Raw genomic sequence first — 26937 nt, 5'->3', positions numbered from 1 at the left:
TGTCTCCTTCACATCTCCGTTGGTGCGTGCTCTGTTCCCTAGAGCTTTCAGTGGCACACGTGTGCTTAGGTGCAGCTGTCCTCTCGGAAAGCACCGTTTTGAATGTAGCTTCGCAGCCGCTACAAGAAATACAACTGCAAAAGGACGACGTTGCATACGGAGTACAGATGAAAAAAAAAAAAGAAACGAAGGAATTCGACGCTGCTGAACCGAATGTCGAGCGTTAGCTGAAATGAGAATGTACACTGTTTTGGTTCAGTGCTTTTCATGCTTATAAACATTACAAATATGTGCTCATAGATAATCAAAAACCAGACGTCATCACCGATAATCACCGTAATGAAACGTAACAGCCGTTGTACGTCTGTCTAATTGTATTTGGTCACTTACGAAGCGTGTATGGACATCTTCGCAAAGGTGGGACAGTTCACCACACTACGCTGCGTGGAAAGAGAGAAGTTTCGACTGCAGACAGCGTAACATAAACAAAGTGACAGCGAGAGGGCAGCTGGGCGCATTTCACTGTGACAAGAGAAAAGTGCTTGCCTACATGTAAACCGAATTACCGGATTCCTTCGGCGCACACGCAGTGGCATTAGTGGGGCCAAGTAGGGCTAATGCGCGTGCACAGCCGGCACTCTCTACTTCTCTGTGCGTCTACGCTATGCTCAAAATAGTAAGCCTCGAAGCCGTGGATTCATGTTTCAAGGCCAGGGGTCTGTTTTATTATTATTATTATTATTGTTATTATTATTATTATTATTATTATTATTATTATTATTATTATTATTATTATTATTATTATTATTATTATTATTATTATTATGCAATGCACCGTAAACGCTTTCGCGGACATTTAGTGCATGTGGTGGGTTGACGGAATGAAGCGCGTGTCTGTATCGGGCGGTGGTGCAGAACAGAGTACTGATATCCATCGCGGCACACGCACATCGCCACTGTTTTTAGACTGCCGCAATGAAAAAAATCGAACGTATTTATTAGCACAATGACAGCCTCCCTTTACAAGCGCACATGGTCATCCCCGATTAGTCATCGCAGTGAAATTCCAAGCTTTTTGGGTGTTTCTTGCACCTCATTCCGGTTTTGTACCGGAAAAAAAAAGTAAATAAACGTCGCGTTTAGTTTTGACATAGGACATCGTTTTCTTCACACCTTCGAACACGTCAGTTAGTTTTAGTAAAGTAAGTAGAGGAGGCTCAGAATTTTTGCCTCCGAATGGCTGAATATCGATTGACACCACCGAAATGAAATATGCGATGATGTGTGGAGCGGAAATCACATGACAGTTTGATTTGGCGCGCAGTTTTGACGTCGAGGTCACCAGCGGCATTTTTCTTTTTTTACTGAAAGCATTTCCGATAACAAACATGCAAAGCAGTAAAAGAAAATAAAACGAAAGACTAACGCTAGTTGTAATCCTTACTGCTTAGCATCAAGGAGCCACGTGGTCTTACTCAAAAAGATTCAGAAATATAAGCATAGTAGCACAGCTAGCAGTGCGAAAGCAATTCCAAGCAAACACGCAGAAGACACGCGGCAATATCTACCAAGGCAGCAGTTGTTGCTTCCCTCAGGAGATAGGAGCCTGAGTCTTGCACGAAGGTGCATTCACGAACTGGGCTGAACCTGTTCAATCCGTTTCGAAATGATTTTTGATAACAATACCAAGTCAATTCGATGTAGACAGCTGTATGTCGAGACCTTGCGGTGAAACCCACAGTTGACCGCGCCGAGTTATCGCTATAGCTTCGTTCCCACGTGTAGCGAACATCACCCATTTTTGCTGTGCACAGATAACAAATGGCGACCACGCCTTGCAGACAACTTTTTTTTTTTTTTAGTGATAGGAAAACAAATTTCCACTCCTTTGCAATGATAAAATCGGAAATAAATGGGAGGGAATGGAAACATAATGTCCAAAAAACAAAATGACTTGAAACAGCATCGCCGCAGAAGAAACTGCATAAATATTCGCAGCATCTGCCATTTTCTTGGTTTAGAGAAATTGCTTCAAGGGTCTATCAACTTGCATCTTGAGCATTCGCGAGCATACTTCAGCCGACTGATTGGAAAGTCATTCTAAGGAGTTCTTGTGTGGACAAAAAAAGGAGGATAAGGGTTAGGTGCAACAAGGGGCCCTGAACCAGCTCTGCCATTGTTCAACTCTAATCCTGCTGAAACGCTGCATGGCATAGTGAAACAACAAAACATTGGGGTGAGGTCAACGAATTGCCACCATGATTTATCTCATGACAGAGGAAGAGAGAAGGACAGGGACTGGTCATTTTGGGCAAGGGCTAAAAATATACAGGCACGAGGGACAGGCAAAGCGCTTTGTCCCATGTCTCTCGACCATCCCTGCCTCTTTTTTGCGCTTTGTCAAAATGAGCAAACTCCACCAACTAGCCCAAGAAACAGCATTGCAGAGAGACAGTGTGCCTAAAGCTCATAGCCGCTTTTTGTAAGCCTACAAAAGCTAGTAAATTCAGACTAGATTGACCAAAATTGACCAAAATAATCTGGGCATGCACTGGGAAAATGTTTTGTATAACATGAAAATGAATACATTCCGATGCCTGTGCTGCTTAGCATTCGTCAAGTTTTTTCTCTCAGTGTGGCTATTGAAGAAAGTATAAAGGCATACCACTTCCCCAAGGTACATCCAAAATTGCGTCATGTTGGGGGTAGAAGTGGCGTGGGGTGAAGGGAACTACTGGAATACATAAGCCCCGACTCCAAACACACATGCGTCATGCACTGCCGCGCTAACGTCGTCGCACGCGTCAGCCAAAGCCGGTCTGCGCATGCGTGCATCGCGAGCTCTGATGCTGTGATCTGTCCCTGCCAGATATCTGGCGCGTGCTACACGCGTCAAAAACTAGCGAGGGGTTGGGACCGCGCGGCTGTCCCCTACTCCGTTCTTCTCGTCCTGAAGTCCACTTAGCTCCCCCTGCTTCTTTTCTTCACAGAATAGTTTTCTTCACGGTTTTCAAATTTTCTCAGTCCGCGCGAGAGGGTGAGCGAGCCAGCACCACGAACATGCAGGTGCATTCCCCTTTTGCGACGCCTGCCGTGACGGCGGCGTTGACGTCGCGGCGCATGGAAAGTGCTTTGGAGTACCCGCTTTATTTATGGCAGTTACGAGGGTTTACCTACAGAAGGAATGTGAGGATTGACAGCCATGTTTGTCAGTTCTTCGATTTTCCGTACTGTTTCCTCGGGCTGTTTTTCTTTTTTCCATCAATGATGAAACAAACCCTTCACACATTCGTGGGGACAATGTTTGCAAACGGTGTAGGTTCGCCAGTACTTGTCTAAATGGGGCGATCCCCCCCCCCCCCCCCCCCCCCCCCCCTTCTTCATTGGAACCGCAGACGAACCAAAAAGGGCATCTTATTGTACGATCCCCAGACATGTCAAAAGAATTCCGGGGCTGGCAAATTTCAAATTATGAAATCATTGTCAAGAAACACATGTGCTAGTTGCAAAGCGGCGCATATTTAGATAACTGCTCGTGATGTCGCTCTTTTCTGGTCGTCTTATTGCTCAGAATATGTTTATTTATTTATTTTATTTACATTACCCCTCAGGGAGGCATTACATATATTTTGAATATATTTCAGAAATATGTTGCACTCACGCTCTCGAGTGCTGCTAGTATGGCAGTCCGCTTTCTCAACGCACCTTATAGCTAAAAATGTCGCAACAAGAGCGCAGACTGACTTGAAACTAGAGCTCGCGGCAGTTATTGTAGCTGGAGTACCATTACCAATGTACGCTTACTACCAGCGCTGGTGCATTCGCCTTCAGCCCACCTGCTCATGTTGCTGTATATAGCACAAGGAGCTCAATCTAAAACATCAATCTATTCGTTGTGTCGTCTTCTGACCTTGTGCTCCCGTCCACGTTCCGCGATGTCACCTCAAGATGCATAAGCAACACGCCCAAGCTGCTATTCTAAATAAAAACAAAAAATGGAGGAGGGGGAGGGGCGGTTAGCTTACCGTCAACACTATATAGCCTCGTGTGTTTCAATGGAAATGCCTCCACCCCCCCCCCCCCCCCACCCCCACCAGGGAAAAAAGAAAGCGGTCAGCGCGTTATGAAATGGAAAGTACGCACACCCACATATATCAGCGCGCGCGTTTTTTTTTTTCTACTTTTATTACAACAGAAAAATTACCGACGATTACGTTACTTCCTAATGCGAAATTTGAGCATATCTCATTGGCTGTTCCAGCTTTTCGATAGATTGAGGCAAAGACAACTTTTTTATTTTATTTTTCACACGTATTTCTTCAAGAAACACTCCACTAACAGTTCTTGACTGTCATGAAGGAAGCTTTGTGGATCAGGAGTTCGCGTAATGCAGCGTATGGACCTGTAGGAGCGTTGCGCAGCGAAGAGATAGCAGCGACTGACTGATGCCGCTGACGCCGCTAGCGAGTCAAGTCAACGTGGCTCTGCGTTTCGGTTTAGGATGTATGCACCGCGATCCACTTACACCGGAAAACACCGTCGCCGCCACAAAGGAAAAAGGTAGGGGGGGGGGGGGGGGGACACGCAGCGGCGAATGGTGGCAGGAGCGTGCGCTGCCCTGGCTGCGGAGCTGGTTACGAGGGACAACGCAGACGGCGACGCGAAACGCAGGAACGGGCGCCAAAGAGCTGGGCTCCAAAAAAAAAAAAAAAAGAAAGCTGTTCAGCACGCCAAATGGCCACATCAGGGCAGCGCGAGGAAGTACATGTCCGGACAAATTCTAGGGGCAGTAAGTAACCGAAGGGCGTCTTGCATTATTCTTTTGTTGCACATAAGACCACAGAAACGAATTCTTTCACTCCAAAGAATGCCTCAGTGGCAGCCAGTTATGCATTTTACCGTGGTTAGCACGAGTGATTGCCGTTCTATTCGTGTTATGAAAGCAGGTGATGCTGGTAGTGAATAAATAAATAAGTAAATAAATATATAGAAGGTACACTGGATTCGCAATGCAGCAAAGACGTACATCTAACCAATGAAGAGTACAGAGGAGATTCAAAGGGGAAGGGTCGAGAAGGAGCGGTCTAACGCGCTTGCGAAACTAACCCGCTTCTACTGGCGACGTTGCCTCAAAACTGTCTGCTACCCTCCCCTCTCCAATTCATTTCCCCCAAAATTTAGCCTGAATGCATTGCGGCAGCTGCGTGGTGCTCACCCTTTTGGTAGGTATTTCACACCTATTTCGCAATGCCGACTGTCCTCTCTAAGGTAAAATGAAATTGGCCATCGCCCTTTTCTCAGCTCATTAGGTTACCAACGTCAGTTTCTATGGTTAGAAAAGCCCGAACTAAAAAAAAAAGAAAAAAGAAAATGATTACTGTTGATTGAAACCGACTTTATTGCAATTTTATTATGTGCAATAACGTTTGATAAAAGTAGCTCTGCACCAGAGAGCTCGCAAGAATATCCTACTATAAATGCCATAACTTCAAAAGCGATAACAGCTCAAAAGATGGGTATCAAAGGAAAGACAATACAGGTGTCGATTTCAGCCAGAGTTCATGACGAAACCACCAAAGATGTATACTTCGTCTCACAAAATGTTTTTAGTACTGTGAAAGGCCTGGGCGCCATGGACCAAGAGCACTTGGACACTTGCGCGCGAGCGAGGCAAACGCGTTTCCCTTTTTGTTTTTGTACTTTGTAACTAATGTACAAAGCTCCCCCTGTAATTTCTTGTTATAGCTCCCCTCTGCACTTCCCCTCGCTTTCCTCTCCCCATCATTTTGCTTTCCCGCCGGCTGCAGCTTGGGCGCTTCAGATTTTAGATAGCAGTTGAAGGGGCCGGCAGCACTCTTTTCCTTCCTTTTGTTTGAATAACCACTATCCACACCACCTATAATAGGCAATTGTGCTCCCACTGTCGCCCTTGCCGATTCGAGGGGTGCGTCGGAGCACAATTACCTATTACAGTGCGCATTTGAATGGGCCAGGGAGCCCCTGCCTTTAGCAGTGGTGCAAATCTTTTATGAGTCAAAGTATAGTATACAAAGGCCACATAAATATCTTCCATCATATCGCACCTTTCCATTTTTGGTATACACTTGAGCTATCCTGAACATATATCGACTATGTATCATCAACTCGCTCAAGCTTCCACTCTGTCCAGAACAGTGAACAACAAAACGAGGTGGTACTTTTCATTTACGTTACGCACATTCGGTCATGGCCGAATCGAGCGGCGGCGGTCCGCGTCGCCGCTCAAGTTCAGCCGTGGTAAGGCAAGCTAGCACCCCGCAGTCCTGCTATCCGCAGTAGTCAAGCTAAGAACAGGTGAACGCTTCCCCCTGCGCACGGCTGGGAGAAGAATGGGGCTTTGAAAACCCACCCTCCAACAAAAGAAAGCTTCTCTACAAAGCAATGGTTGGGCCCCTCGGCCAACTGGGGGCAAGGCCGATAGGCACTTTCTCAGTCCTGAATCAGTGGCGTAGCCTGGTGGCAGAATTTGAACTAATTCCAAGATGGCCACCGTGGGACCCCCGCCTTAAGCCCGGTTCGGGCGATAAGCGTGGCCCCGCGATCCGGTGGATACAGATGAGTTTGTGGGCAACGGGTGAACAACCGCAATGTTTGAAAAATTACGCGCGCATGCACATTTTAGAGGACACTTCATTACGTGCGACGATGCGATAGCGTAGAAAAGCGTTGTCCAAAATCGTCACACGCACGCTCCTAAGACTTTTAAGCCGAAAGCCTTTTATGGCTCATGACTCACCAGCGTGTCCGTCCGTGCGTCCGCGAGAAGTGTCCCACTTCTTCGCGAGATTCCGCGGGATACCGCAGGTATTCCGCTTGTCAGTCATCCTGATGACTTCATCAGGAAAACAAATCTTGTCTCCACCGGGCATTTCCCAGCCGAGCGCTTTAACCAACTGCGCCACGCCCCGGATCGTGAAACGCACATCATAACTATCCTTGTATACTGTGAGCATGACAGTAGCGAGATTCCGCGAGTGGCAGATACTGCGCTTTTCTTTTTCAGTAAACCAAATATAGAGCACCGGTGAACTGCGTTCAACGGAACGCTGGTTGTGTTCGACAAGGGGCGAGCCATGTACCGTGTGCGCAGCAGCAATGCTCAGACTTTCGCATTTCTCAACTGAAGATTCTGCAGTGCTCTCAGAATTTTCGTCCTCGATAGTGTACGCCCGACCGAACATGTGAGCCCAGCTGTTGACTACCGCAGCAGAGCCGCCGCGCTCTACCTCATCAGGAAGTCTGCGCACTGCCGGGCTCCTGCCAACTGCGCCACTGAACGTGAAATTGAAACAAACAAAAAGCGTTTTCGAATCGCACTGTTTCGCAGCACCATCGGCGTATGCGTGGTATATGTGCGGAATCATTTTTATTATTGGGTCATATGCTCGCAGTGCTTTTTTTGCAACATGCCTGCGAATGAGACACTGCCTCTTCCCACTAATTGTCGTAGATCCTGAGCTATTATGAACGCGTACTTCGACGAACGCCGTCGTCAGTCTGCTTGTCCTCGGGAGGATGTCTGCTCCCTGCTCTGGTAAGCTTCGAACGATCGGGGCAGCATCTCGAGCCCATTCGGTTAGTTTTTGCTAAATAGTTTCGAAGAGCCGTCCGTTCGCTGTAGTTGTGCGTATTTCCTCGTACCTCTTGCCGTATGCCTTCCACCTTGTGGCCGTTGCCACAATGAAAGGAAGAGAGGCAGGATGAGAAGAGAGGCTGATTCGCCTCTTTTTCTGCTCCCACCTTCTCCGGCGTCATTTCCTGGCACGAGAGGTCACGGCGCGTGGCAGCGTGCGCGGTGTCAGGCCCGTCGTAGTGCCTCATTCTACCTCATTGAGGAGAAATGGACTCAGTTTCTTTCTTTCTTACGAAGCCTTGCCGCTGCGCCAACTGCATTGCCAAAAGAGCCGCGAGCTGCTCGCCGGCGTGTTTGTAGTAAGATGCGTCTTTCTTGCGCACAGGATACGGTGCACTCTTGGCCCCCGGGGCCTCAAATCACTGGCCCTTCATTGGCCGCCTCCCGGGCGTCGCTCACGCGTGGTGCCTTCCACTGTGTGGCGTCTCAACTGCCGATCGGCGGCGGCTGCTTCTCGTTAGGGAAACACCGTTCAGCCTCCGGGGTGTGTTGTCACCCGTGCCGGGAAATACCACTGGAACGTGAACCTGAAGCTTCTCCTTGCTCAGGTCGCAGCGGTACTGCCCATTACCGCTGTGCACTGCTGTTGGCCTTTCACGGCTGATACTGACTTCGCAAAAGAAGGACCTACTCCAAAGTTCAGGATGCTACCTATCGACGCGCCATTTAATGCGGACGCCTCGGGCCTTTATCGCTAAATACGAAAGACGAGGGATGCATAGAGCTCTGCCCAAGGATTTCCCCTATGGACTATAGGCTCTCACAGACACCATATCTAGCAGCAATTTAAAAATTAAGACTGGCAACTCGGCTATTCCCGAGATCGGAAACGTTCTTTTCCATAGCGTGATCCGCGAACCGGTTTCTCGATGGACCTCGGGGTGTGCACTCTTGACAGTGCGCAGGCGCACTGGGGTCCCGGCGGAATTGGGTCAATGTAGCAGATAGTGATATGCTAAACCACTCTGAGAGGCTTAGCGTGTTGCGATTCGTGTCCCGCTATCGTGGTCCGCTTACACCGCCGCACCTGCGCATTGGTAGGTGTGCTCCCACCCCTGCTTGGTCCTCGTGGGTCATCTGCAGATAGCGGTAGCGAGTCAGGGGTCGCGCCATTCTGAAATTGTCTAATGGGTCGTCAGGTACCGCTCTTCTATCGAGGTCCCTAAACATGTGCTTACCTTGAATACGTTAACTAGTGACTTTACTGAACTCCGTACAGTACATATTAACTGGCTTTCAGGCGTTCGTTTGACACGGCAGGCAGCCAAGGCTGATGTAGCCTTTTAGTACAGGGCACGCGTCGCCGTCAGCGTGTCATGGTTTGGCGTTATGTTTGAGGCAGATGTTTATTTGTTCGATTGCATTATGTATTCGGCTGAAACTGAGCTTGATACGTTGAGGTCCCCTGCTTTACGCTGACGAAAATCCCAATACCGACAGGGAATTCTTTTGCGGAAGTGCCTCCAGATATCTAGCTGCGCCCACTCCCTGAAAGCGACCTTTGTGTCTGCTAAGTCCATGTCCAGTCGGTAGCTCTCATCGTGGTGGAATTTTGATTTTGCTACTTGCTTTGGCTGGGCTACCGCGAGCGCTCCATCGCCTTTATCGTGGGGGCGTGATTCCGTTCTCTCAATGGCAGGGTCCTCTGAGCAGCGTCACCTGGCGACATATAGCGGAAAATATTGTGAAAATGAATAAGAGCGCTTTTAAAGTCTCCCGTACTCGTTGCTTCAGTGGCTCGTTGGATTAGCATTACTTACCTCAGCACAGAAGTAATAAAACATATGTTCGAATCCTGTATGTGAAACTTTTTTCTGAATTTTTGTTTTAATTGCAACATTAAAATAAGCTACCAATATCTTTCCTGGGGGGAGGTGTGCCCCTTTAGGTTGCATCATCTGGTGGTTTTAATTCTTATCAGCCACGAAATCAGCCGTGAACAGAGCCACGAGGTAACAGCATGACAACGGTAACACTAATTTTTTTCACCGTAATCATTCCCTGCCCAGTAAGACTACTCCCGACAATAACGTTTTCTCTCTCTCTCTCTCTCTCTCTCTCTCTCTCTCTCTCTCTCTCTCTCTCTCTCTCTCTCTCTCCTGCCTTTAGTGAGTGTATGTTGCCTTTAGGTTGCGTTCAGAGACGCCTCTTGGTAACAATCGCCGTTTAACCCGCTGAGAGGCAACCAGTGAGGAGAAAGAAGTTGTGGGGCCCTACCGTTAAGGAGACGGAATTATGTGTCGTGGGGTGTTGGAAAGCGTTGCGCTGCACGTGCAGGTTTGAACAAACAGCAGGCCTGGTGCGTACTTAGCTGACGGCGGCTACGAAAAAAAAAAAGTCTCTCAAATGTGCTGCGTTGCTCGCTGTACACATTTCCAATTGTCATTACCTCGATCTGCCCTTGTAGGTTAGTGCGAACCTGCTTACGAGACAGAGCACGACGTGGTTATTCTTTGAAATTTATTGCTTTGTCCGTGTATATCCTGCGTCTAATTTTCCGTTTGGCTTCTCGCGATTCTCCTCCTTTCCTTGTCCGCCGCGTTGTGGAAGCGGCGTAGTACGGGGCCAAGGTGGTGGAGGCTTTCCTTAGTTACTAAGCTAACAGACTTCGCCGCGTCGTTCTCGAAACGTTGCCCTGTGCCATCGATGCCGGCTGCTTTAACTGGGGCAAGGGTGCCTGGCGATGCCCGGAGGGCGCGGACGGCGGCCTCGCTCGACGCGGTATTGTGAGTCAATGCTTTTTAGGTATAGGTATTCAAATACTTTACCTGTCAACCTGTTACTGTACAGTTTTCTCAGGCGTTCCTAATATTTTACTCTGAGCTTCCCGTACTTCGAAAGATGCCCAGCCCATATCTCCCTGTACTGCCTCAATTGAGGTTTTGCCGTGGGTACCCAGTGCCAATCGTCCGATGGCTCTCTTGATTTATTTCTAATATCGACTGTACCTCTGATTTTAGGCACAAAACCGCATTTCCTAAAGTAAGCCCGGACATCATAATTCCTTTCCAAATACCCCTCAACACTTGATACCTGTTGTACCCCATAGTGCCCTATGGTTCATTATCCCGGCATTTCTTGGCCCTTTTGCCCTAAATGATTGCTGATTTTTTTCAATGTATGCCATTCCTTCGTTTACCCATACCCCGAGATATTTATATTCTGCCACTTTGGGTATTTCATGGCCTTGCTTTTTAAGACCCTGATCCTTTCGACGCGGGCGGCCTCTGCGCCGCGATCGTCGGCGTCGGGCGAGCAAACGCTCCGCCGTAGGAATGCGCGGCGTCCGCTCTGCGCTGACGTCGAACATTCCTTCCTGACACGCATCGTTGTGGCCCGCGTGAACCCAAAGGGCGCCGCCGAGAACAAGGAGCAACTTGTGACTGCGGCGTGTCATACCGCCGGAGGCGGCGCCCGGAGACGAGCGCAGGTGCAGCACGAATGCCTAGCGGCGTTGTATCGCTCCAGATAGGAGCCGCTGGTCGGCGCTCATAGGGATTTTTGCAGGCATCGCGGGAGGGAGGGAAGAGACTTCGCTGACCTTTGGCGAAAAACCAAAGCTTGGAATATGTGTTCGGCATCCTTTCACGTAGCGAGGACTGATGTTGCGTGGCGCGTCACGTGCCCACCGCGAGCGGCATCGTCTCGAAGGCGTGAATAAAAGGAATTGAGCTGCGGGAAAACAGGCTCGGTATGCGCAACACACCGACTCGCTGCTGAGCTCGAGACGCCTTGTGCGTCTCGCATTTCCGCAGCTGTACTGCCTCGTGCGAGCTTCTTTGGAGTAAAATGTCCGGGGTACGTGCGCTGCGCGCGTTTCTGCCTAAACGACGTGTTGTACGTGCATGCACAGGTGCCCCCCTCTTTCGAGTGCCACCGCCATTGTGCGCCTCGCGGAGCGCCCAGTCTCGTCGCGGGGCCACTAACCTCGTTGGTTGTGATTGTTCGACGCTCCTCACCGCAGTTCCATTGTGCTCGGCGAGGGAGAACGGCCTCCGGCACTGAGCGGGGGGCTGCGTGGTTGGGATGGCAAACATTCGACCTTGGCACTCCCCACATGGCGAGCTGTTGTGGGACGCGAATGTGAGGCAACACTGCAGCGGCGGCAGCCGGCACACGTGTATGTTGGGGCAAAGTTCTGTCAGCTCCTCGATTCTTCCGTTTTTTTTTTTTTTTGCCCCCCTGCCTGCAAAACATACTTCTGGCTATACGCCGCACTCTTGATTCGGTTGAGAAAAATGCTGATTCGTCTGAATTTTGTGGAAGCTGTGTGTACTTTCACTTTTCCCTCTCCTCGGTGCGCGACACGCTGCGACCATCGTCTGGCCCGTTAGCGCTCATCGTGCATTTTCTATGTCCGTGTTTTCGTTACGTGAGCTAGCCCAGCTTTCTGCCTTGGTCTGGCCTGTCTTCCGCTCTGTGTGCATTGGCGCCATGCTGGGCACTGTGTCGTGGAACAAGTCTGCTCAGTCGGTCGGTGATATTGATCGCGCGCGCACGAGTTCCTTTTCGGAAAGCTTATACCTAGCTGACGGAAATGGAGAGCCGACGAACCGCGAGTCCACCAGCCCGTTATGGGTTCCATGCATGAGAGTTTTGCGGTTTTTTTGTTTCTTCTTCCTAACAGCGTGCGCGGAACTCATCCCCCGACCCCGTGAGGGCGACAGGCGGAAGCTGGCTGTTTGTTGGCGCCGGCCGTTCTTCGCCGCCGAGTGGAGAACGTTCCCGCGAGATGAGCTTTCCGGCTTTCCCCCGTATTCGCCGCTCTCGCATCATGCCGGTCGTGGTCGGCCCATTGTTGCGCGCGCTTGGAAGGGCGGATATGCGGCCGAGCCTTGTTGGGCTTTGTTTTTTGTTCGCCCTCCCCTGTCTCCTTTGTGAGGCCCCTTTTCCTTTCGCTCGCTCTTCTTTGCTGTCGCTGTTTGGCGTTTCAGCCGGAGACCACTGCTTTGTGCGGGCTGTATTTTATTCGCTGCGGCCGTAATGTCTACGTCAAGGCGGTGAACGAAATGTTCTGCTGCTCTCTTGATGGGCATGGAATAATATCGCTTCTGCTGGTTTCATCCATTTTGTTCCGGTGCCGCCCGCGCTTTCTTTTCCGCCCAGCATATCATTCGGTTTGTTTGAGCAGCCTCGACAGTGGAAAATGGAGCTTCGCACGTTTGCTTGCCGGCTTGTAGGAGTAAGTCCTCTTCCAAAATGTCGATCCGCGGACCACAGCCAGCGCCTTGAAGCCATGGCGCGCTGGGCGGTTTCCGCCGACGGCTGAGACCACTGCTGCACGTGCGAATTTCCGGATGAAATAGCCTTCCCTTTAGTCATTCTGTGTGGCGGTTCGGACAGTGTTTTCATCTCCCCACATTCTCGCATCCTTTTCTTGGGGTTGTAGAAAAGCGGATCGGCTGGTACCGGCTTCCTTTATTTGCCGGAGGGTGTCTATAAAAAGCGTTGGAGTGTGTGTGTGGTAAGAAAGGGGGGAGGGAGGGGGGGCTTTTTGTTTGGCTCAAAAAGGGAGTCACACATCACTGCAACCTGCGATGATAATTTTCAATTCATTATTATTATTATTTTTTTTTTTTTTCAAAATTTGAAAACCCGATTACCCGCGGCGCTTTGGAACAAGGCATTTTCGCCGCCGCTAGCCCTTTTCGAAAATGCGCTGAAAACGACGTTCATCGCTACGCGGCGCTCCGTGAAGCATGTGATGTGTCCTGGAGCAACGCGTTGTGGTGTGTGTTGTCTCGCGCGCGCACCTAGGAACTCTGCTTTATTTCGGGAAAAGGTGCGCTGTGGTCAAATTTCTTGAACCACAGCGCGGAACGTGATCGCGTTTTTGGAATTGTAAAATGTGTTATAACTATTGCCAGCTACGGGCTACAAGTTACCAATTGCAATGAAGCGCCAAACTGTCATAGTTCAAAAGTTCACTGTTAGAAATTTGTTTACCAGTTAACTAGTCCACTTTCTGATGTCTGCCGCCACTAATCCTACTGTGGCAGAAGCCACCACTGTAGCTTCAAAAGCCTAAAGAGAAAAAAAAAGTTGGCTGAGCTGCAGTGGGCACTGCGCACGTGCGGGAATGCCTTCAGTATTCTTGAGCGATGCCAGATATGCCCTCTCCAGATCAAGCGACGCGTGAACAACGTACGCCCAGCGCCGTGGCAAGGATTTCCTGAACCACGGAACACCGAGCTGACTTTGATGGAGCGGTGGTCGGCAAGGGTCAATCGCCGCAAAAAAAAAAAAAAAAAAAGGGAGAGAGAGAGAGAGATAAAGATTCCGGCTGGATTTTCGGCACGCGCTGCATGGTGGGCGCCCGGCTCCACTGCAGGTGCTGTTCGCAGGATGGTTCGCAGCGTTGCCGCCGGCACGCTTCCACGAGTGCTTTCAGTCACCGGACATGAGCTTTGAAGGTCGCCGCTTCCCGTTGTTGGCTTCACCCTCTCCGTAGACCCAATCGCAACCGATACTTCGACCTCGGTTCCCTGGTGCCTTTATGTATATTTTTTGTTTTACCTCAACTTTTGCGCTTCATCGCCTTAGCTGCGCGGCGTGCGTTGTTCTTAAACTATGTGTTTCCTTCGCAGTACATATGTATCGACCGCGGTAATGACGTCACACATTGCGGTGCGCGCTGCGGCCGTTCTCGTTTACTTCAGGTGCTTGCTCGTTTACTCTCTCTCTCTCCTTCCGGGTGTCAGATCCAGTGCGCGCTCTCTGGGCTTATGCACACTTCCCGTGCCTCGGTGTCGTCTCCTAAGTCGCACCGGGCCTTCCGCGCCTCCCTTTCGGATGTCGCCGGCAGCACTTCCTCTCAGTGCGAGGGACGTGCGTCGTTCTCTTCGCCATGTGACCACATTTATGTGGAAAGAGAAGAAAGTGGGGGAAGGCTCCGGTTGTCGCCAGGTCTCCTCGATGCACCATTGTGGCGCTGCAGACGCTTACGCACTTCATTTGTGAGTGCAGCCTGCATTTCGGCACTCTGTTTGACGCCGTGCTGCACGAGCCTCTCCGCGATTTTTCTCGCGAAAGCAGTTCGCGCTGCTTGGCCCTCTCCGCAGTAGGCGACTGCGCTGCCATCCATGCTGTTTCCCGTGTTTGCCGCACTTCCCGCGTATTAGGCGACCACGGTGGTCACACGAAGCACGGCGGGGCGTAATTGTCTAATAGGCAAAAGGTGATTGCTGTTGTTTTTTCTAATTATGGATGGCCGTGACGTTTGCGATGACTCGCTGCGATACGTCTTTTTTCTTAGCTGGCCTCTGCATCGGCATACAGCATGTGGCAGCATGAGCGGCGCCTATGCTGACAGCAACGGCTGGTTTTGAAGTCGCCAGTCAGCCTGCGCCTTCGCCTGTTAGCCTGCCCATGCATCGGCCTGTCGCAATCACCCCAACGTTCGTCAACAGACAGCACGAGTGGTGGAGCTGAATAAAGTCCAAATCAAACGCTAGGACAACCCTTTTCTGCTGCAACTGGCGGACATGCGCCGACGCATTTGAGGTGGAACTGCGACAGCGTGATCGCGCAAACGTAAGGTTCCGCGCGACACTCTTGATAACCTTGAATTTTATGGCGAAGGCTCGGTGACGGTCGGCCTGCGCCACTGCACAACGCAATAGAAAAAGCGGAGTCAGATTCTTAATTCCGCTCTTTTGGAATCGGCAACTTTCTTTTGGCCGCTGCCATTTTAGATGCGTCATTTTGAACAGATGCACAATATTCGATAGAACTAGCACAGTCAGTCGACAAACGCCCTCTGCAGACCAACGTTTCTGCACTTCCACACTCGATCTGGCCGCTGCACGAAGAGCGCTGCATTCGCATCTCAAGAACTGGCCCGGTGGTGGTGAAAACATTTATTGGTATATGTACAGAGAGGTATAGACACTAGGTGGGATGCCTAGACAGGCACTTCATTGGCGTTTGCCGCAGTCCGGGCGCGCTGCGTTAAGACCTTTTGGGCCTCTAGGGTGCAGCAGCCGGACAGGATCGCCTCCCAGTTCTCTCGGGTGGGGTTGGGGATAGGGGGCAAAGATCAGTTTTTCTGGCAGGCCCACACCATGTGGTGGGTGTCAGACACCTCTCCACAGTGCGAGCACAGCCCGTCGAATTGTGGATCAAAATGTTTCAGAGTAGCCGGGCACAACATTGTATTAGTGAGCAGGCGCAGGAGCACCCGCTGGTTAGCCTTCCCCAGCCGTTTGCACGGGCTGGGAAGAGTTTGCTGCGTGGATCTGTAATATTCACATATTTCTTTAAATTTGTAAGCTGGGCTGAAATCACAATCCTGGTCCTCGTCGGGTCCCGTGGGAAATGCCCGGAGAGAGAGTGCGCGGGCGTCGGCGTCGGCTGCCTCATTCCCTTGGTGACCTGGAGCCCAAACGAGAGATCGGCATGCGGGATCCGAATCTCGACTACAATTTTGGTAGATGCGGTAAGCTAGGGGAGCAGTCCACCCTTGCTGGACGTTCCGACAAGCCCCTCGCGAGTCGGCTATTATGTATTTGGAGGAGTGAGAGGCTGCGAGGGCGATGGCAACCTCTTCTGCGTGGGTTGGCACCAGCACTGGTGAACTTGTGTCCAGGCAGTGCACCCAGGTCGAGGGGACGTGGCGTGCGTGCTATGCATCGAGGCACCGTATGCGCGCAGGAAGAGACTTCCCACTGACGGCGGCGCACGCAAAGGTGTTGCTCTTTGCCCGTATGATGCCAAATCTTTGGTCTTCCGTTTTCTTTTGTTACTATGGGCAGTGCATTGGCATGCACGCAAGACCAGGAAATCTGGTTTGTACGGCGACCACCGCTTCTGCAGGCACTCAAAGTTACCGCGGGAATATCCGACTCTCGGTGCATGTATCTCACTGATTTTCCTCTCGCCGCAAGGTATAGCCGACGTGCGCGCAGAAAGCATTTCGGAAGTCTGATTTTGCAGCGAGGAATACAAGTTTGCCCCGATATTCGCCACGTTAGCGCAGAACGAGGTTGGACATTAGTCTGCGGTTGATTGTCCCCTCTGACGCTGTCCCGGTTTCAGTAGCAGAACGAAGGCTGTGACATCCACTTTGAGTGTAGGTCGCTTGAAGCACAAAAAGAAAAAAAATCAGTGTCGTTGTTATGAAACGTGTTTATTTGCCCGGGAAAGAAAAATAGCTAGCTAGCTGCGTGAGCCGGGCATTGGTGATGAAGGGGGCTGCCGCCTTTGGTCCGACTGCAGTTCTTCACTCCGGAAAAAAGTATTCTGCCTTCTTCCCTCGTTACACATTTCAGGTCCTGATGCAGGCTGGCTTAGGGATTGTTGTGAATTAAAATGGCAGATGAGAGGTTATATCGCAGGTTATGTTATGCTTCAGGTGTCCTGTACTACCGGTTAGTACAGCCTGACAGCCATCGTTCGGCTACTGCAACCGATACAGCACGTAAAAAGGAGTTCGGTAATGAATTATTTGTGGATGTCAGGCCAATTATAAGTGGCGATTCGTGTATAGTGTGTTATGCATCATTTCAAGGAAGAAAAATTATAGGGATGCACTGAAGTCCGTTTTGGTGCAGTGATGGTTACACGTCATTTTTTGTTCTTGCTTATTTTTCTTTAGTGTTAAATTTCATCAACGTCTACCATCAACGTAGTGTCTAGTTCCATCAATGCTCTCTAGCGTACTTACGCTGGGCGAGAACAATTATGGACACGTTCACAGGAACTCAACGTAGAGCAGTAGTTACCGCGCTCGGCTCCAGCACTAAAGGTTCATATCGTTAGATTTCTGGTACTTTTTTTTTTTTTTTCGGCAGTGTCAATTCGTGTAGACAAACTCCGATGAAGGCTCTGCCGACACACTGGTGATGCCACTCAGGACACAAGAAATGCTTTCGCATCAAAACATGCCTAAATGTGACGTTCGATATGCACTCGTGTAGTCATGTGCTGAGTCGCCTTGAAAAAGAAAAAATAAACAATAACCGGAACAGTGTTTTTACGCACTGAGCAGGTAGTAGCGCTAGAAAACGGGGACGCATTGCGAACATCCAGGTATTCATTATTACTGCACTAGCGGAAGTCGTTCCTTTCTGGACGAACTATATCCGTGGGAAAGTTTCAATTTCGGAGCAGAAATAACTCCAGAATTATTTCCGGCGTGCAAAATTCGGATTTTCCTTACCATATGTGCTTGTACCTCTACGATGGCGCCCTCCGTATTTCAGTATTATTCGCTGGCAGCCGGACCGCACCCTTCACCGCTCTTCGAACATTTTTTTTTTTTTTTTTGTACCGTTGCGTTTCTTTCCGGTGGTGCAACTTGCGACGGGAGTTCTGCTTTTGTTCTCTGTTCCGTCTTAGCTTCGCGCGCGGCGTTGTAGTTTACGTGGCTTAGACGCTGTCACTGCTCCTGAAATGCAGCACGCTGCCATTGAATTTTCTTCTGTTCTTGTTATGACGTATCATGACGAAGTGGCCGCCTTGAGTACTGCTTTCAAGAGGCGGAATGAGCCCCAGTTTAGAACGGTGAAGTAGCTTTTGATTGCCTTTTCTCTTTGCTTCTCTTGTTCGCATGCTGTATTCAAACACGACCTGTTACGTTGGCTTGCGAGGCGCCCTTGCTACCGGTAGTCAACGCCTTCCCGTTTCACGCTGTTGGTATCTTTCATCTGGGGATTTTCTGCGGGTCTGTTTTGCTTGCAGCGGGGCGTAACATTAGTTGTCGCGATCATTCGCCGGCTTTTTTAACGGCCCCTGCTGTTTGCTGCTTAGAAGTACGTACAGGTTGTTTTCAATGCATGAAACTGGTCAGAAGCATTACTGTCAGCTATGCATGACAAGAGTAATTTGCAGCTCGCGCTCTCAAAAAACGTGAAGCTAGCATCTAGTCGGTACCCACCGATTTCTTAAGCAGGGCACTTCTAAACGTGTGCTTCTGTAGTTGATGCGCTGCTCTTTCTTGTTCCGATGAACTCTTCTTACGTTTTTTAGCCTTCAACGCCTTGCGTATGTGCTAGCCTTTTTCTTCTTTTTTTTAATAGTTGGCGCGGCGACGTTGGGGCTGAAGGAATGCGACACTTTGCTGACTCGGTGAAGTCGTTTGAGATTGGCTCCGGCTCGGTTTTGTGCAGGCGCTAAGATCTCAGCGCGAGGCTGACTTCGATGGTGCTACAGCAGTGTCCTCTGTGCAGCAGTGGCGCGCGTGTAGTGTGCCAGTGTCGCTGCACCCGGTGAGCGTGCGCGTGCGTACGTTGCGCCTTTTTAAACTTTGGCAGGGCGCTGATCCATTTCGTTTTCCTATTTTTGAAGGTTGTGTCGAAGTTCTCTCCGTCCCGCCTTATCCGAAACTGCCGATCGGCAACAGCCACCCATTGAGCGTAAGCCCCCCTCTAATTTTGCACTCCTCACGATAGCGGAAAGCGGGAGAAAATCTTCGCTCCCGTGTATGTCAGCGAGAAATCGGATATTTGAAGTTTGCGATTCTACATTTATCGCGCAGACAACCCGAAAATTTGATGCTGCGGCAATAGCAGCCCAGAGACGTGGGGTCGAACATACTCGCTAAAACCCCAGCACGCGCTCTCCTGCCAAGAAAGTGCAGAAACATTAGGGGCGCCCCACGGTGGCGGCGGAAGTGTACCTGTTGGCTGTAACGAGTGTCGGCCCGCTTAGTTTATGGTCGTGTCTTTCTTACGCAATTAAGGCCACGACGCGAGCTGTCTGTCTTCGGCTGTCTTCTTCTGGCTGAAAGCAGCCTTTGCGAAAATGACTGTCTTCCCGAAAGGCTTGCATGGGCGTGTCCTCCAAGGTCTCGGCAGTCCCGCTGGCTTGCCTCCCAAGTGTTCCCCTGTAAGGGCTGCAATTTGCGGATTAGCGGTCTTGTGCGCGGTGCGTTGTCTTGCTCGGATGCCTCGTTCTGTCGCCTGTCTGCGTGCATCGACGCCTGAGCGTTGATGGATGCTCGAGGGTGAACAATTATTCTTTTAAAACGCCGTTGGCGGAGAAAGGACGGAACCGCTTTTGCCCTGACAGGAGCTTGCGTGAGTCGCTGCTATGCAGCCGGCTCCTGACTAAACTGCTCTGACAAGCTTCAGTGTGTCTACTTTTGTTTCTGTGGCGGCGTTGTTTCTAGCCGCAAATTTTAGATTCCGCAGGTCTCAATTTTTTGTTGCTGGGTTCTCTGCCGGTTGGCTAACACCGATAGAACCACGCAACTTGTGTTCTGCGTCGCCCGCGTTCCGCAGCGCCGGCGTGCGCGTAAAGTCTGGGCAGTGGCGTTGATTGCGCGGCAGTTGCCCCGTACTTTTAGACGAATGCGCGGTCATGGACCGGTGTATAGTTCGCCAACCTGCGATGCTTGCGGAAGTCGACCTACGATGGAGCAGCGCGCATGCCCCTGGTGCGTAGCGCTCGTTGCGCCACGGCAGTGACGGCACGCGCGCAGCGCCAGTGGCGACGGGGCTTCATTGAATTCTGGCCGCGTGGAAAAGGGGCCGCCGCGCCTTCGCTCACTGGGCCACGTGCGGGTCGGCGTCGATAAAGGGCCGTTGGGCAACGCGGCCGGCGAGGCGTCATTCATTCGGAATGAGCAGCGCTCATCTGCCGCCTCGCTGTGTAACCGCCGCCGGATCAGGAGCCGGACACATCCGCCGCTTTCCCGCATGCATACTGCAGCGGTGGAAAGGGGTATTCTGGCGGCCGCATTTTGATAATAGACGTCGGGTCGTCTCGCGCCGCCAGCCCATGCGGCAGCCATGCGATGATATGATAGTCCTCCACGCACAAAAGGCCCCAGTGAAAGCGACGGGTCTCCTCCTCCTCGAGGTTTCCTCGTCTAGCCCTTCACGTCGCTCGAAATGTTGCACGTCCAAAAGATTTCCCGTGCTGTTTCGATGCATGCGCAAACTCGGTGCACGGGCGGTTGCGTGGTTGGCTTAGGTTTGGTTTATGGGGTTCCCAAAGCGACTCAGGCTACGAGACGCCGTAGTGGAGGGCTCCGGCAATTTCGACCACCTGACATCGCACAGCACACGGATGTCTCTTGCTTTTCGTCTGCAACCTTGGGTACAGCAGTCGAGCCCCCTAACCACTGCGTCACCATGGCGGGGTTGAGGTGGAGTGGAAGTTGAGTACTTACCAGAGTGAAGCTCCGAGCTATGGAGGATTCGCGGCGTCCTGTCCACTTTACGCCATTCAATTTGTCGTTCACCTTTTCGAGGCCTGTATTTCTCACTTTTCAAAATTCTGCCCAGTTCTCGCGAGTCTAGGTCAGGACAGGCGTGGCTTTTTTCGCAATTAAATCATTCTGAGCTTGTTTTCAGTGTCAGACCTCTATATACCCCTGCAGACGAGACAATCTGTTATGGGAAGAGACTGTTACTTTTTTACTGGATGGCCCATGTCTTCCACCGTTACCATCTGTGTAGTAGGACGTGCTGTCTTGAGTGATGCATGCACTCGGTGAGGCTTTATTGCGCGAGTTGCTCAAGGCATCATCTGCCGCAGCTTTGACAGTAAGCTTGAACATACGAGGTGTTTGATTTTTATACCGTGTGCACAGACTCGTTACCAACCTAAGCTCTTGGAGCTGCGCTGTCACTTCGATAAGACCTCATTTACGTTCTTGAAGTCTGCTGGGGATGTAATTGCGAAATAAAGAGGGAGGGGGGGGGGGAGGAGAAGCTGTCACCGCTCTAATCGCTAAACATGTCTTTACGACACAGAATACACGTGCTGACGCATTGCTTTACGTCCCAGCGTCGCAGTCAAGTGCGTGAGGTTGCAAGGCCATCGTCTCCTGACCTCAAACTGTTTCGGGCGCTCACCTAATCTTTTTCCCGAAGAAAGCGGTGCTCCAAAACATGAGCCACTCGTGCCCGAGTGCTTTTTCACCCAGGAATGTGTCCCTTCGCCCGAGGGTCGGCCTCGGCAGGTTTACGGGCAACGGCGGCGGCCCGGGAATGTTCACGTTGTGCAAGACGGTGCTCCCTCCTCTTACCGGTTGTTACACTCCCGGGTGCTCGCGCTGCCTGACGGTACTGGCGGCTTGCTGCCGGCCGGTCAAGGTTGTTTGCCGAAGCACGCGGAATAAGGAACCGCTACGCCGTCTTCCTTGCCGAGAGCATCGGAGCGTCTTCGCGATTCTCCATCTGCACGGCTGGTGGCGCCACCGACGCAGTGCGCGCGTATTCTCTCCTGGACCTCGTTCTTGTTGGTATAGAGCGCGGTTGTATGCGCTGCGTGATTTGCTGCTGATAAATGTTTTTGCTACCACCACCATCTGTTGTAGGAGATCCTAAGCTTTCAAAAAATTCAAAGAGCGCTGTCTAATTTGCTTTGGAGTAATACGAAAGCACGGATGCTGCTGTTGGTTGCTTCTAGTTGCTTAATTCACTTCTTGCTTACCCATTTTAGTCTTTGGTACTTTCAAATTGCGTGCCAGTCCCTTCCTATGCCCTTTTTCGGCTCTACTTCCGGTTGCGTTACGTCACATCCTCTACGTCACATTAATTCACTTCTTGTTTACCGATTTTAGTCTTTGGTTCTTTCAAATTACGCGGTAGTCCCTATGCCCTTTTTCGGCTCTACTTCCGGTTGCGTGACGTCATATCCTTGACGTCATATTAATTCACTTCTTGTTTACCCATTTTAGTCTTCGGTATTTTAAAATTGTGCGCCAAACCCTTCCTATGCTCTTTTTCGGCTCTATTACAGGTTGTGTGACGTCACCTTAATTGTCTGATTTAATGACCTATTTTAGTATTTGATACATTCAAATGTGGCGCCAAGCCATTGACTAATGCGACCATTTGCGCCTTTACTTTTACATTTTGCCTCTAATTAATTACCTAATTAACTTATTGCCTTAATTATCTGTTCGGACAAATTACGTCACCCTCTATCGATTGACACCACTCATTAATCTCTACCACTTCTCAATTATTCACAACTGCTGCGGACAACTTTTACATTTTGCCTCTAATTAATTAACTTATTGCCCTAATTGTCTTTCCGGACACATTACGTCACCCTCTATTGATTGACACCACTCATTAATCTCTACCACTTCTCAATTATTCACAACTGCTGCGGACAACTTTTACATTTTCTGCCTCTAATTAATTACCTAATTAATTTATTCGCCTAATTATTTTTCGGACTCAACTTTACATCACCCTCTAACGATTGACACCACTCATTAATCTCTACCACTTCTTAATTACTCACAACTGCTGCGGACACGATTTTGCGAACGCGGCCTGCGAACGCGGTGTGCGGACAGAAACCCGTGAACATAGCGAAGTAATGCTTTGGCATTAATAACGTTGTCACCACCACCTAGCCTAGCACATGTATTGCCTCGGAAGGCCCAGGGGACAAGCGCGCACGCTCTCGTTCAGAAGCCTGTGATAGTACAATCAAAGCCCACGTGTTACACCCATCTTAAATAACCGAATTACCGTTACCAGGTAATGTGAGAAAGGGAAGGAGGGACCAGAGCGTCGTATCTTCGTGAAATGCGACTCCCAGCAGTTTGGTCGGTCGAGCGCATCGAGTGGAGGAACAACACTTTCTCAAAGGCTTTGCCACCTAATCATTAGGTCTTATGCATGCATAAAACGTTGCTAGAAGTCACGATACGAAAAAAAGAAAAATCTGGTGACTCAACACCGTTCTATGATGATGGTTTGCTAGTGTTGCAAAATTTGGTTTCATTAAGACCACAGTGACCCTGAGCCTTCACTTATTCACACGCAGCAGAGATTCTTCGCCCTGCCTGTGAGGATGCCACGACCGCGGCTATCCAACGCATCCTCTGTATGGTATACACAGACAGGCTATCAGATCGAAATCATTTGGACACCACGGCATGCGGGTGTGCCTGGGGCAATATGGCGGTCCATGCCACTGTTGCTGTCGCAGGTAGGACGATGAATTTTTAATTACGCCTACCCTGGGCCACCCATCATGGCAAACCCGTAGGAGCTCCTAAGCAGCACAACCTCCTCTGTAGCTACCGTCCACTTCGCCTGTGCACCTCTGCGTAATATTTACTATTTACTGCGTAATATTTACTGTTTACTATAGTAAATTAGGTTCCTTTGGCGATTCGCACTCAAACGTCTAATCATATATTAAAGCGCGCAGAAGTTTTATAAAGGTGGCTAAAAATTTCCGAGTTAGGCTTTTGGGATTCACATTCTCACGATATCTTCGTTCTTCTCGTCGCGGCACTGCCTTGTATCGATACCACGAACGGGCCGGAACCTGGCTAATCGTGTGAAGGCTGGTTTTGGAGTCCAATAACAGTACAGCATCCCTGTAAAAAATAGTGCGTCTCGCTGGCGCCATCAGTATGCGCCGTTAAAGTCTTCGCATAATCGCGAATACCTCTGGCTCCGCTGTAGAAAATCTCGAATTATATAATTAGAGGGGAATTACATCGCTGTTATGATAGCCGAATCGCCAAGTGCTCTTACCAAACTACCACGGTGCACCCAGGAGCACTGCCACGTATCTACCTATCCAGTATTTACACCAACACACCAGAGGTCTCAAACAGGCTGCCCGCAGAGTTGTGATTCGGCCCGCCGGCTTCAAATATTTTAGCCTTTGTCCGAAAGTTCGTGCCAGCTTCATGAGTCGGCTCTACAGACAGGCTCGTTTTCCAACTAAGATCTTTTTCTATAAAATATCTCTCCCCCCAGACGGCGGTTATTCTTTTTGAAGATGAAAATAGGCATTGGCCTCTTAATATGCGTAAATTTCGAACGGACGATAGCTGCCTTGATGAGCAACGCGCCGAATAAACCCGCCCTCTCTTTTACCTCCGAGGCCACAAGCTTTCTTTTGTGGATTTGTGGCGGTTTACTCGTACCCTTTCAGTAGTTCCACCCCGCCGCGGTGGTGCAGTGGTTACGGCGCTCGACTGCGGCGCCCAAGGATGCGGGATCGAATCCCGGCCACGGCGGCCGCTTTTCGATGGAGGCGAAAAAAAAATAAAGGGCACCCGTGTGCTGTGCGGTGTCAGTGCACGTTAAAAGGACCCTAGGTGGTAGAAATTTCCAGAGCCCTCTACTACGGCGGCTCTCGTAGCCTGAATCGATTTGGCACGTTAAACACCAGAAAACCAAAACCCAACCTTTAAGTAGTTCTCATCTCAGCCATCCTGACGTGGCTCCCGTCCGGCGTTTAGGCAGAATCGAGTACCCGCCGCATTTCTTTAACATGGGATGGTGTGGTCTGGGAGCGAGGCGTGTTGGTTGATTTTTCGATTTGATTGTCATGTATTGCGTTTTACTTTTTCTTGATTTTGTTATTATTATCGTTATTTTTTCTTTTGTTCTCGCGGCCCGCGATAGATGAAAAATCTTCTCAATGCGGCCCTCATATAGCAATACGAGTTTCAGACCCCTGTCTGGTTGATAGTCGTCTGCTCTGGGTTTGAGACCTTGAGCAGCATTGTGGTTGCAGCGTTTTTCACCTTAGCCACTGGGTCTTCCATCTTGACTTGTTTAACACGTTTTCTACTTTGACCACGAATAACCATGGCGTTTTCACTGTCGCCACCGTCTTTTCCGCCTCTGTCGCACAAGTTTTGCACCATATTTTACGGTGGGATTTGTTATATGGAGTGGGTAGAAATTAACCAAAACCCCCATCTACTGCGACGGTTCTTCTGTTTGTCAGACAAAATGGGCATGTTAAACCCCAAAAAATCGCCGTTCCTTGAGATGAGGCCGGATCAGGTCACGTGCCGCTCGAGCTTCCATTCGCTGCCATTTTCTCATCGACGCTGTGCAGTCCTCCGTGCGCAAGGTCAGCGAGGCTGATGTTTTGAGAGGATGTTTGTTCGCTCGAACGAGCTGACGAGCTGCAGTCCCGTGACGTGATCAGGCGCATCCGCCCGTCCGGCGTCACGTACTACATATTTAGGGGGGGCGAAAGCATGCAGCAGGCGCTCGCTTGCTGTCAGAAAACGAAATGGCGTGAGAGGAATGTGTGAAATCAATACGGACTTCGTAGATTCAGGTATTGGGTGTCCGGAGGGCGGTTGCGCATCGGTCAAGGAATGCGCACGCACCGTGGACCGCGAGCACGGAGTCCTAAAAAAAAAAAAAAAAGAGAGAGACAGAAAAAAAAGGAATGCTGGTTTTGTTCTTATATCTTCGCCCGAGCAGTCGTCATCTGCAGCATGTGTTCGGTGGAATTCTTTATCCGTGTGGCAGTATGCGCTCCGTCTGATGCCTGCTAGCCTCCTCTGGTCAGTCGGTATTTGTGGAGGAAATAAGCCGCCGCCTCCAACTTGCGCGATGCTGGCGTTTGTCTCGCGACTGCACGCAAGCACCTTGAGCAGTGAGACTCGTGCACGAATAAGGGAACTGCAGGGATCAGGCGTAGTCAGAGTGTTATGAACTTCCGCAACAGGTGCGTTGGCAGGTTAGTTACTAGTGGCTGTGGTTTATCAGCTATGCGTCCAGTAACGTTGGCAGATTGTCGGCCACGCTGGCAACCAGTACGACTCTGTTGCATCCAGTCGGGCCCATTGGCGCCGTATACCATGGGTTGGGCAGCTTTGAAACGAAACTGATTTATTGCCCGCTTTTTGGAGTTGACAAGCGTAGTACGGCAAATCTACGATTTCCTGTTCCTTTCGTTCGATATAGCGCAATAGACTGCCAATCCGTCGTTGTAACTAACCCAATGCCGCTGAAGAATAGCTTTCTGTCGACAAGGAGACCCCTAGCGTAGACTTCCCTTGTAAACTCCTACCACATCAGTCGCTTTCGACCGTGTGCGTAAAGGTTCGTGCTTCTCGAACAAAAACGTTCCCTTGGGGCTGCGCCGGTGATGGTGCATCTATAGCTGCCTGTCTGAACAGTTCCCATTGTTTTCCCTCTCGGCGGCCTTTGGGCTGGGTCCCGGCGTCAAGGCCGTGGCCCATTACAGGCAGCGATTATGTGGCCTCTGGCGCGCACCCGCCCCGTCGGAAGCCTTCTGTCCTCACTCGCGTGCGGCGGCTGCGTGTGCGACGACCCGCGCGTTTCCTTATTCTATCTCCCCTCTTTACGTTTCTCCAGCCTCGTCTTGCAATGCAGTTCTTGCTCATGACGAGCGGCTTAAGTTGTGGTCCGCACTACGACTTTTACACAATGCGAGGATGGAGTGCTTTGAGTTAAAAGTGTGTGATCAGATATTCCTTGTACGTATCGGGGGGGGTCGCATTGTGGACGACCCGCAGTGCGTTGCGTATAGAAGAAATGCCAGGTGGGAAGATGGGAAAGTGT

At 50.4% G+C, this 26937-nt stretch overlaps 1 protein-coding gene across 2 annotated transcripts in view; it reads left to right on the top strand.

The window, feature by feature from the left end:
• Cip4 (formin-binding protein 1-like Cip4) overlaps positions 1-26937 on the top strand; it is a 213183-nt gene that overhangs the window by 30741 nt on the left and 155505 nt on the right. The window contains exon 1 of one of the 2 annotated variants that reach the window (XM_084603465.1): positions 18023-18175. The exons of the other annotated variant lie outside the window; for it this stretch is intronic. Within the exon in view, the coding sequence (XP_084459591.1) occupies positions 18065-18175 (111 nt within the window). The 5' untranslated portion in view covers positions 18023-18064. Of the gene's footprint in view, positions 1-18022; positions 18176-26937 lie in introns of those variants that run through there. 2 annotated transcript variants of the gene reach the window in all.

The sequence above is a fragment of the Amblyomma maculatum genome, chromosome 5 (assembly GCF_055883805.1).
Source record: "Amblyomma maculatum isolate TAMU_Amacu chromosome 5, ASM5588380v1, whole genome shotgun sequence".
Taxonomy (NCBI): Eukaryota; Metazoa; Arthropoda; class Arachnida; order Ixodida; family Ixodidae; genus Amblyomma; species Amblyomma maculatum.
The sequence above is the reverse complement of the archived record's forward strand: the minus strand, read 5'-3'. Positions and strand labels throughout refer to the sequence as shown.